At 42.0% G+C, this 11,860-nt stretch overlaps 1 protein-coding gene across 2 annotated transcripts in view; it reads right to left on the bottom strand.

The window, feature by feature from the left end:
- SCG5 (secretogranin V) overlaps positions 1-10,368 on the bottom strand; it is a 48,970-nt gene extending 38,602 nt beyond the window's left edge. For both annotated transcript variants that reach the window (XM_019725554.3, XM_019725553.3), the window contains exons 1-2: positions 10,232-10,368; positions 8,559-8,791 (exon numbers count right to left, since the gene is read on the bottom strand). In XM_019725554.3, the coding sequence (XP_019581113.3) occupies positions 8,559-8,784 (226 nt within the window). In that variant the 5' untranslated portion in view covers positions 8,785-8,791; positions 10,232-10,368. The remainder of the gene's footprint in view (positions 1-8,558; positions 8,792-10,231) is intronic.
- Positions 10,369-11,860: the final 1,492 nt, after the last annotated feature.

The raw sequence follows: 11,860 nt of genomic DNA on the forward strand, positions 1-11,860 counted from the left end.
CTGCAAAACGTGACAAGAAATGTCTGCCCTCCTTGCCAGTCTCAAGGAAGTGTTTGTGAGGGGGAAGCATGCGACTGGGCACAATGACCGCCTGAGATCCAGAACCGATAAGGAGGCATCCAAAAGCACTAGGCTAGTTTTATGTGAGTTAGAATCATTTTGCTTAGAAAAGTGTAGCTACGTGGCAACTATGCTACTGTGTTAGTTAGTCATCCACTCCTGTGAGATGGTTAATTATTTGTCAGTTTGGCTAGGCTATGGTGCCCAGTTGCTTGGTCAAACCCCATTCAAGATGTTGCCTTGAAGATTTTCATTTTTAAATTTATTTTATTAAGGAGGGCGCAGCTCACAGTGGCCCATGCAGGGATTGAACCGGCAACTTTGGTGTTATTAGCATCACGCTCTAACCAGCTGAGCTAACCGGCCACCCCCTTGTGAAGATATTTTTTAGATGTGATTACCATTTAAACCAGTAGACTTTGAGTAAAGCAGATTATCTTCCAGAACGTGAGTGAGCCTCATCCAATCAGTTGGAGGCCATTAGGGAAAAGACTGAGATCCCTGAAGGAGGAAGGAATGCTGCCTCCAGACTCAAGATAACATCAACCCTTTCAAGGGTCTTGGCCAGCTGGTCAGCCCTGCAGATGGCAGATTTTCCAGCCCCCAAGTACATGAGCCAGTTCCTTAAAATAACTGTCTGTCTGTCTCTCTTTTGTAAAACCTTAACCATACTTCATTTGACTGCATCTTATTTAGACAGCTTGCACATTTAAAATCCCATTAAATCTCTCTCTCCAAACAGGTATGGGACAATAGAAGAAAATATCACAGCAATATCCAGTCCTCAAACAGCAGTCCAATATTTTGAGGTATATGTGATATTTTCTAGATTCTCAGCTCATATCGGACATCAGCATGATTTATGGTTATGTTTTTACAAATCTGAAAGCCCTGTAACATTATCGCCTCATTTTAGCAATGTCATGATACACTGAAAAGTAACTCCAACTCACTACCAGTGTTTGTGTCTCTGCTTCTGCTAAGTGATGGACTTCATGATTTTTAGATACCATAATAAATATATAAATATATTCACATCCAGTCTTATACATGTCAGCCTATACATTGTATGTACACATACACACACACACACACTAGGTCTGATAATTAAGTTCGTGAACTTGTTGCAATGATGTTGCTAATCTTTTTTGATATCAGAGGCATTATTCATTATGAATTTGTACCAACTAGGCAAACAGTTAACCAAGTTCACTATTTGGAAGTGCTGAAAAGGCTGCGTAAAAAAGTTAGACAAAAACGACCTGAACTTTTCACCAACAATTCATGGCTCTTGTATCACGACAATGCACCAGCTCACACAGCACTGTCTGTGAGGGAGTTTTTAGCTAGTAAACAAATAACTGTATTGAAACACCTGCCCTACTCACCTGATCTGGGCCCCCAGTGACTTCTTTCTTTACCCGATGATAAAGGAAATATTGAAACGAAGACATTTGGATGGCATTCAGGACATCAAGGGTAATATGACAACAGCTCTGATGGCCATTCCAGAAAAAGAGTTCCAAAATTTTTTTGAAGGGTGGGTTAGGCACTGGTGTCCGTGTGTAGCTTCCTAAGGGGAGTACTTCAAAGGTGACCATAGTGATATTCAGCAATGAGGTATGTAGCACTTTTTCTAGGATGAGTTCTTGAACTTAATTGTCAGACATCATATACACACAAGCTATATATAGATAGATAGATACATACATACATACATACATACATATATATATATAGATATATAGATGTGTGTATATATATATATACAGAGAGAGAGAGAGAGAGAGAGAGAGAGAGAGAGAGAGATTTATCTATAAATATAGATATATATAGTTTATTCCGTTTCTCTGAAGAACCCTGAGTAACACATTTGGGTTCTACTAACTCCCATGAAAATACACCAAGGCTCAGACTCACCTGCGCTCAAACCTTCATGGAAGTGAGCACTTCACAAGGATTGTCCTAGAATCAGACACCTGGCACAATGATTGGCAGTTGTTATACAGTAAACTTAATTCCAGTAATTTTGCGGGTGTTCTATGTACCTCTTTGATGGTCACATTTTATTTACAAGATGAACTGAAGAGCTCACATGATTCAAAATTCACAGGATTTAAAAATAATCCTAATCAAGGATGATGAGTATTTTTGCTTATCAGCTAAAAGCCAATAAGCATTGTTTACAATTACCAACTAAGCCTACTACTTTGAAATTGTGATTCTTGACAAATTGTTGTTTTGTGAAGATTCACATTACTTCATCTTTTGTGCATGCAGTGAAACTCACTTAAAATGCACACTAAGATTATGAAAATTATTTCCCATTTTTGTTCTGGGTTTATGCCTCATTAAAACATTTATTACTATTAAGTAAAAAAGAAAATGAAGATGACACTCTTTAGATCTTTTGATCTTGAATTACATTTTAGAAGCTATCTAGGAGTTTCATAATGCAAATATAAAATGTTTATAATATAATTAGTAAAAAACCATTAGTTAGATTATACATAAAAAGTTAAAACAAGTCTTGTCTGAAATTTTAAAATATTAGAAAACATGGATGTGAGCTATATGAGATGGATGAAAAGGAATACATGTAGGAGGCTGATTGTTTTTCATTCTTATCTTAATTCTGAGCAGGTGGCTCAAAAGAGTAGAGTGTCTGCCAACACTAAGGTCAAAACCTCTGAACTTGACTGCATCCTGATGTATTTTCCCTTGTTCCCATCGGAGGGAAGACCCAGGCCTCCACCTGTGCTGCAGTTCTCATCCCCTCCCCCCGCCTCAGGAACTTTTACCACTCAGTCACCTGCTCTTCATTCCACATCTTCAACTCTCCCTCTCCACTGGCTCTTGCCAATTAGCACTTAAACAACTTTAAATCTTTAAAACAACAACCTAAACAAAAACCTTCTTTGCCTCCATATCACCCTCCCTCCAAATCCTTCCACAAGCATTACCCAGTCTTTTCCCCCTTACCTGGAAAACTCAGGTTAACAGATTTTTACACTGTGTCTTCTCTTTCCTGCAGTGTGGTTTCTGCCCCCACTATTCCACCGGGCTTTGGGATCCATCCAAAACCCCCAATAACTTTGGTGTTTCTACAGCCAGTGAACGCTTTCCACGCCATGGTCCTTATTTCACGTGAGCTCTCTGCCAGTTTGACAGTGGTGACCACTGCTCCTTCCTGAAACACTCTTTCCTTGTTTTCTTTGCATTTCACATGTCTGGTTTCCCTTTATGCCCGGTCTTTCTCGGTTTCCTTTGCAGATTCTCCGTCTGCTACCTGGCCTATGGACCGAGTCTGCCCAGCCTTTTCATCAGGTGCTCTGCTCCTCTTCTTTGATTCTCACCCAGGGTGATCTCATCCCTTCCCACAGCATCAGCCACCACTACCACGGGGCTGACTCCCAAATAGCTTCCTTCACCCAGACACCTCTCCTGTGTTATGTACACCTACGTGCTTCCTGGACACCTGCACCTGGATTCCCCAGGGCACCTTCAACACAACATAAAAATAAGTCATCATTTTCGTCTCCCTATTCTGCCCTCCCCCTCAAAAAAACCACCAAAAACCTCCCTGTATTCCTTTTGAATTTCTCATCACTACCCACGCAATTTCCCAAGAAAGAAAACTGGAAATCATCCAGGGACTTTTGTAAGGATTTGAGTTCAGGGTGGGCTCGATGGACCCCAAAAGGACACGCGCACCACTGGAGGCCCCGGCCCACTCAAAGACATCCCTTAAACCCACAGCTCTCGTTGGTTCCCCAGGATGGGGATAACCTAGAAACAGATTTGAGTGAGGATAGCTGGATGGAGAGCCAGCCCCACTTCTTCCTCCAACTGCAGAGGGTGGCTAGCCAGAAACAAGAGAGACCCTGTCGTTCTGCAATGAAGTCTAACTTCCCTCCAACCTTAAAATAGGCAATTGTTGCCACCTGGTGGCAAAGCAGAGGCACAGCAGCCCCCTTACCGAGGCCAAAGGTTGGTTAAGGAGAGACTTCTTAGGATCTGCCCCTTCAAATAGGCTTTCTCTTACAAAGGACTCTTTTTCTGCTTGATATTTATTAAGAAAATAATCTTGGTTCTCTTTGTTTTGACATGAGATCATTGAAGCCCCAAAGTCAGTCTTATAAGAAAGAATTTTGATATATTTTTAAATTAGTTTCAGTTGTATAAAAGAATGTAATAGACATGTACATGCCTCACAAAGTGATAAGCAATATAGTAGTCCCTGGGTATCTGTGGGGGATTGGTTCCAGGACCCCCACGGATACCAAAAATCTGCGGATGCTCAAGTCCCTTAAGTAAAACAGTGTAGCATTTGCATATAACCTGTGCACATCGTCCTGTATGTTTTAAATCATCTCTAGTTTACTTATAACACCTAATACAATGCAAATGCTATATAAATAGTTGTTATGCTGTATTGCTTAGTGACAAACGACAAGAAAAAAGGTCTGTACCTATTCAGTAGAAACGCAACCATCATAGGCCTAATTACATAGTATATGTGAGCAACAACATAACACTTATTTTGCCCTGATATTATGTAGTTACCTACTATTGTCTCCTCCATCCCCCTCCTCTGCTTTGTATTTTTATAGCACTTATAACCATTTGACTTATTATATATTTTACTTATTTGTTTATGTAAAGACTATATGTCCCCTGCCCTGCCAATCTTTGCAGTTCATGCTTATTTCCTCGGTACCTAAAACCATGCCTGGCATTCGAGAAATATCTGTTGACTTGACAAAGGCGTGGTGGGAACACCGGACTGCAATGAACTAGGAAAGAAGGGGAAGTGAGGAAGTACAATCAGTATGTGTCAAAAGGTTGCTGTGACGGGGAGCAGAAAAATGTTACAATAACTAGAAGGGGTATGGGATGAAATGAGGAAATTATTGTTTTTAAGGGAGTATATAACCTCAGTGACCTAATGGCAACCTATGCTCACACTATCCTATACTAAAAGGTTAGCTTATAATACTATGTTTGAGAGCTAATATGCATCTTCAGTAATGAGATTAATCTAAGGATCATACAATTTAATCAGAGTAGTCAAAACGAGAAAATTGTCTTCCATGTGCCATGGATTAGACAATGAACGACCCTGCGGCAAGACACTCAGAATCCAGTAATTGTCATCTGAAGTGATGACGATGATTCATTTAGAAGTGATTTCACAGTAGGGCAGTCATGGATGCTAAGACTTTACTTTTGCTTATCTGATCTGGAATACTACCTTGCAGATGAGTACATTTAAGTCCTACCCCCAAGCTAAACGGAAGCTTAGAGAAGTTAAATAATTTGCTCAAGGTCACATCACTAATAAATAATGGAGCTGGTGTTTAAATCCAAGTATCTTTGGGAATGTTAAAAAATCACACCGGAATACATGTATTATGTGTATTCTTTCTATAAAAATTAGGGGAAAACACTTTTCTAACTTGGTCCTTCATAATAAAATCATAAAATAAATGTTGGAAGGGATATGGAAGATACTCCATACATCGTCAGAAGCCTGGGAATTAGCATGAGAAGAAGTAGAGTTTCTTTGTCTGAGTAGAGACAAAGCAAATAAATGCATGAGTTGCAACAATGTTACACTCACTTGAATAAGTATTAGACTACCTCACGAATTAGCGCCAAGGTTCAAGACTGGGAAACATCCAGGCTTCTTATTTTATTTCCTTTTTCCCCTTAAAGTTTTTGGTCTATTTCCTCTTTGTTAAGCTATTACCCAAGCTGTAATAGGCGAATATTAAAATGACCCCCAAGATCCCCCACGGCTGTACATGTCCTGCATAATCCTCTACCTTTGATTATGGGTGGGACCTGTAAACAAAATGGGATATCACTTTCTTGTTAAATGGCAGAGGCTAGTCACTCCCATAATTCTATTATATTATAATTAGCAGACTAAAGGGATGGACAGTCTCCCTCTGGCTTTGAGGAAGCAAGCTGCCATGTTGTGCAAGGGCTGCCACATGACTTACAACCTGAAGGTGGCCCCTAAGAGCTGAGGGACTCCAGCCAACAGTAAGAAAAAGGGGACCTAGGTCCCACAACAGCACGACACTGAATTCTGCTGACAATCTTATTGAGCTTGGAAGAGGACCCTGAGCTCCAGCCGAGGTGGCATCATTGGCCAACACCTTGATTTCAGCCTGGCCCAGCAAACCCAGCCCTTCTCCTGACGAATGGAAACCGAGATAATAAATGGCTATCGTGTGAAGCTGCAAAATCTGTGGCAATTTGTTGCACAGTAACAGAAAACTAAAAACAAACAAATATTCATCGTTTGTACAGACACTGTTAGAGGACACCTAATATGGTCATGACCTCACATTACAAGGGTAACAATAATGGGAAGAGGATTTTTAATTCTGAATTGTCCCAATCCAGGCTCTTTCAAACCTCCATGCCTTTTCCCTTGAATTCCTAGTTCAATTTCAAAACCCATAATTGCACACTTGACACCTGTGTAATTCTACTAACCATTGTCACCCCAATAAATTTTAATTTAAAAAATATATATATATTGCTTCTTCCAAGAAGTGTTTCCTTACAGCCAATCCCATCCACTCTCAAGCAGAATAAGTACTCCGATTCTCTGCTTCCATGGCAGCAGCTTGTCTGTACATCTGTGATCCCCTGTCCCCCTCCCACCCCCAGACAGTAAGTCTTTAGGGCAGAGCTGCCAGCCTCCTGCACGGTGCCTGGCACATACTGGATGCTAAATAGTGGGCTATCCAGTAAAGAAAATGAGGCTCGGGATAAACACAGGCTTCTGAGGCCAGGGAGCTATTGCTTTTCCACATAGATGATCAAGGTATTAACAGAAACTCAAAAGGCTTTCTCCATGACAACAGCTGGGTGACTCACCAAGCACTTCCTGCATTAAAAGGGCAGATATTTACTGTCTCCAAAGAGCTGGTTTGAAATGGACAGGTGTGCTGGAAGCAACAGGTGGCAGGGAATGGGAAGGATTTAGATTCTCCCCAAAAGGGGTGGCGTGAAGCCCCGTGATTTGTTCTGACTCAAGCCCTATGGGAGGTCGGCAGGCTTGCTGATTCAAGTCATCCATGTGCATCCGTTTAGGCTGAAATCAAATGTCAGCCTAAATAGACAATAATCCCACAGGGTTAGTTCTACTCAATGGCTTCAAACTGTGGGTAGCAAGTCAGATACGAGAATCACGTATCAACAATATCCAGTCACAAGACTCCTAGGTAGAAAGTGTTTTTAGAAAATTTAAAACTCAGAAACATTATGCGTCATCAGTCCACAGGGAGGAGAATTTGCTGGGTGTGTGTTCTGACAAAACTCAGACAAAGAATTCACCTTTTTCCGTAAGACCCACTCCTGTGGGCAAATACTTGAAATGCTCCCTGCAGTTAACCTACTTTAACCATGCTACTGCTTTAGGGCTGCGCCTCAGTGGAAAAACAGATCATTCTGAATCAGAGAGGATACAAAGCAAGGCATGGAAATAAGGCACTTGTTCATAGAGCTGTTGTTCACCAGCCCACAAGAGCTAGCTTCAGATTCTCTCTATAAATAAATCATTAAACAACAAACTGCTGCTTTTTAATAAAAGTATTACAACCACATTGCCAGAAATCAGAAAAATTCTGTGGGGAAATGGTCTTGCCACACTAAAACAATTTAATTTATTTTTTTTAAGTTTCTGACAAATTCTTTTTCTTAGAATCTTTTTTTAAAAATTACAGTTGACATTCAATATTATTTTACATTAATTTCAGTTGTACAGCATAGTGGTTAGACATTTATATAACTTACGAAGTGATACGCTGATTAGTCTACTACCTCCTGATACTATACACAGTTATTACCACATTATTGACTATATTCCCTAAGCTTTACTTTACATCTCCATGACTACTTTGTAACTACCAATTTGTATAACACTTCTCAATCCCTTCACCTTTTCCACCGGCCCCACTATCCTTTTCCCATCTGGCAACCATCAGTTTGTTCTCTGTATCTGTGAGTCTGATAAACTCTTAATGTTAGCTCCTCTTTTGCCTCCTTTTGGGTTTATATGATGTCATCCCCAAGAATTAAATTAGATCCTATAGGTCCTACATTTTGAAGATCTTTTACAAACAGTGTCTCACAGAGGCAGCCAGCTAGGGGGTGGGGGGTGGGACACAATTTCCCAAAGATCAGTATGGGAGAAGACATGGGAGCTGGGTTCTAATCTTTCTTTAGCGATAACACTAGATCTTCCTTCATTCATTCAATAAATATGAATGCACCAGACTTTGTGCTGGGTGCTAGGGCTACAGCTGTGAATTAGATAGATAAGGACCCTGCTCTCATGGGACGTATATTCTCCTCTGGATCGTATGTACTGCGTAGGGTAAGAAGAAAGGGAAAACAGAGAGAGGGAGTTTCTTCAATATGCATTAATTATGTTAAATGCTAATGGAAACTTCAAAGTGGCAGAACACAGTACATACCTTCGATGCTCTGTGGCCCCACAAGATTCATGGCCTGGTGAGCTGGATACTCGACTCGTGGTCTGGCAATGCCCAACTGCTCCATCACGCCATGGAGCAGCCTCTGGATGTCTGCTTCTGAGACCCGGTCAGGGGTCCTCGGGCTATAAGCGGATGTAGGAGTCCGTCCAAACGTCAACCAAAACACTAGGCCAGATAGTATGGTGGTGACCATCCTGGAGACCATTTTTAACCTGCAGAAATAAGACCAATTACAGTGAATGGCCACAACTGGCAATTGTGGTGATATAATCACTCAAGGGACTATTTCAAGGACCACCCAGAAAGGGACTGCAATGAAAATCCTAGGGGTTTGCTTTTGCCTTAAGTGTCCACTCTAGCCAGGACATCGGCTGTGAAGAGGTGTTAAAGAAACAAAACAGTTTGAGATAGCCAATTCGCTTTGTACTTGAATTCTTGGGAAGACTAGACTGGAACGGCAGTTCTCAGTCATTTTTTAACCTTACAGCTCCCTGGAAGTTCTGTATTACCCCTAACCCACCATTCTCGTCCTCTCTTATTAAAACAAACAAAAATTCTTGCTTCAATTTTGAGAAAAGGGGAGGGAAAGCAACATCTTGAGTTTTCCCAGTCTTGGGGGAGAAAAGGCTCACAGGAAGGAGTGAGGAAGACACAAGTGGTAAAGAACCAAAAACGTGAGGAGCGGTGGAAGGAACACTGAAGCTTAGGGGACATCTAATACATCTGAGTTCCTGAGGGGGATGAAAGTACACACAGCTCAGGCCTGCCCTGCAATCTGAAGGGGAGGTGGGTCCGCGCGCTCACTCACATACTAGCTGGGTGATTTTGGGCAAATGCCTCAGCTTCTTCTTCTGCAAAAAAGGTGGATGAGCAAAGCATTTGTCTTACAGGGTTGTTGCGAAGTGTGGGAAAACACGTAAGCAAGATTAGAACCCTGCTAAGCACAGGGCCCCTTACGTTGCTATTATTATGTTGGCAATATTGCCTTAGGGTTCTGGGGGTTACACTTTGGGGAAGCAGAGTGATAAGAGGGAAGACAGACCGGTGAAGGAGAACACTAGTCTGGGGAGTCACCGTCCTAAACGCTGGCTTCTGTAGAATCAGAAGCCCGCAGAACAAGGGGACAAACATCCATGCAGCTTCCCTCTGCAGCTGCAGACCCACACTTCTGGCAGTGGCAGCACAACCCCTTTCTTTTGACCATTTTTCTACGCATTTTCTTCCCTGAAACCGAAATATTCATAACCTCCCTTTTTTTCCTGCATAGAAAAGGCTTTTTCTAGTCACCCGTGGATGTAAGACCTTGCTCTCCAAAGAGCAAAGCCTGCAATTCTGACGGGAAAGGCCGGAGGAGCCACCAGCCTCCCCAGACATCTCCATCTTCCCCTTAGTCCGCTCTCAATGCAGGATGCCTTCTGTTTCATTTATACCCTGGGCAACACCGTTGTCATTTGATGAGCTACGAAACCTCCCTCCGTACCCCTTCCCTCGTGCTTATAGCTGCACCTCCTAACCCCACACACATCCTTTGTCTGCCCCCAGCCTCCCAACTCAAGGATTTCAGGAGGTCGCCCGCCCCGACTCCCGATCCCCAAGAACCCGCAGGTCGGCTGGACATGAGGAGGCCAAGCCGGCATCAGCGCAGGACTCACCCGGGGCCGGAGGAGCCTGCTGCGCGCTGGGCCTTGCTGGGGGTCGGGCGGGAGCGGCGCAGTCTGTCTGGGTCGCTGGTGCGTCACCTCCCTCCGCATCTTAGCTCCGCCCCGGCTCCTCCTCCAGCAGGTGGAGGCCACCGGGGCTAGGACTCCCCAGAACACAACCCAATGCTGGTGCCTCCTGCCCGAGCCGCACAGCGTTCAGTCCTCGCTTTCCAGGTATATCTATCTCCTAGGGATCCTCTATCTGTCGACCCCCATGGAAGTGACTCACCTTTTCTCAAGCAAATTAACAAGGCGCCTGATTGCCACTTTGTACTTTGCCCCCATTAGCACATCTTTAATTTTGCCCCCTTCCAGCATTTTTTAGTCTCGAAGAGGTAACGGGGCAATGGTAGAAGAAACAAAAGATAAAGACATCCTAAGAACTTTTAATGATGTCGACGATAGGGTGTATCATAAGGCTGCTTTCAGGCGCCCTTTCACTGAGCAGAGAAATTATGAGGATATTTAACACAAAATGATAGAAACTCCTGTTAAAGTGATACACCCAGAACACTTGAAAACCTCTGGGAATATTAATTCTGAGTGTTATTTCTAAACATCCACACCAACTGCCAAGTAAAAACCCTTTGGCCTGCAAAGAAACCATGCTCCCCACACACAGCAGACATTTATCCAGGTGGGCCCAGAATACTGTTCAATATTTATAAAGCAACCTTGAACATTTGGATTTTGTTCAAAGACAAAAAATGAAATGTAAAACCACACAATAAACATTGTATTGCAAATTTCTTTCAGATTGGGGAAGACTGAAGTACCTGGGGGCCTGAGAGTAACTAATAATTACTAATAAGTAAACAAACTTGCCGAGGTTAAAATGCAGCTCTCTTGCCCTAGTTCTATACAGCAAATCCGTGATCACCTATAGCAATTTTATGCAATGGAAGGCACAGGAAATTCACCCATGAGACACATGGCCTTTTGGGTAGAAGCCAAGCCTCCTTCCTAGCACCTTACCTTCCATGGATGCTCTTCGGCTTCCTGCTTCTTGTTTCGGTGTGTGCTGGATCAACACTATTAGTTCTGGGCGCAAAGACCAAGCTGGGGGTTAATATTATTATTCATGCACACTGAGCTTCTACATTTTTCAATTCTGAAGTTACTTTAACATTGTTCACTGTTATTTTGTGCTGGGAAAAATGGAGAAGTCATTGCAATATTCTGCTTTTGTGGTGAATGTAAATTTGACTGAAATATACCAAACTGTGTATGATTCATATGAAATTTGGTATTTTAAAAACACCTATCATGTATACCCTGAGCTTAATGATGATCAAAATCCTGTATTTCTATAGGGTGCTGCTAAGCAGCCTAATTTAAGTTCTATGTAATTGTATTATTTGTCGCTCATAAATTAAGTCTTTACTTGTTTAAGGACAGTGAAAATAATCTTTGAAGTTACTGTACATGTCCACTTTTAACTTTGTTAATCATATTTGCATATCACTTGATCAAATATTCCCACAAGATTAGCAACATTATTCTCTATTTTGTGCAAGAAAAAAAATGGAAACAGATTAAATCAAGTCTAAAATCAATTTTCCTTTTTTCTCCACTTCCCAT

Source organism: Rhinolophus sinicus, chromosome 3 (assembly GCF_057876585.1).
Source record: "Rhinolophus sinicus isolate RSI-liver-muscle chromosome 3, RSI-T2T, whole genome shotgun sequence".
Lineage (NCBI taxonomy): Eukaryota > Metazoa > Chordata > Mammalia > Chiroptera > Rhinolophidae > Rhinolophus > Rhinolophus sinicus.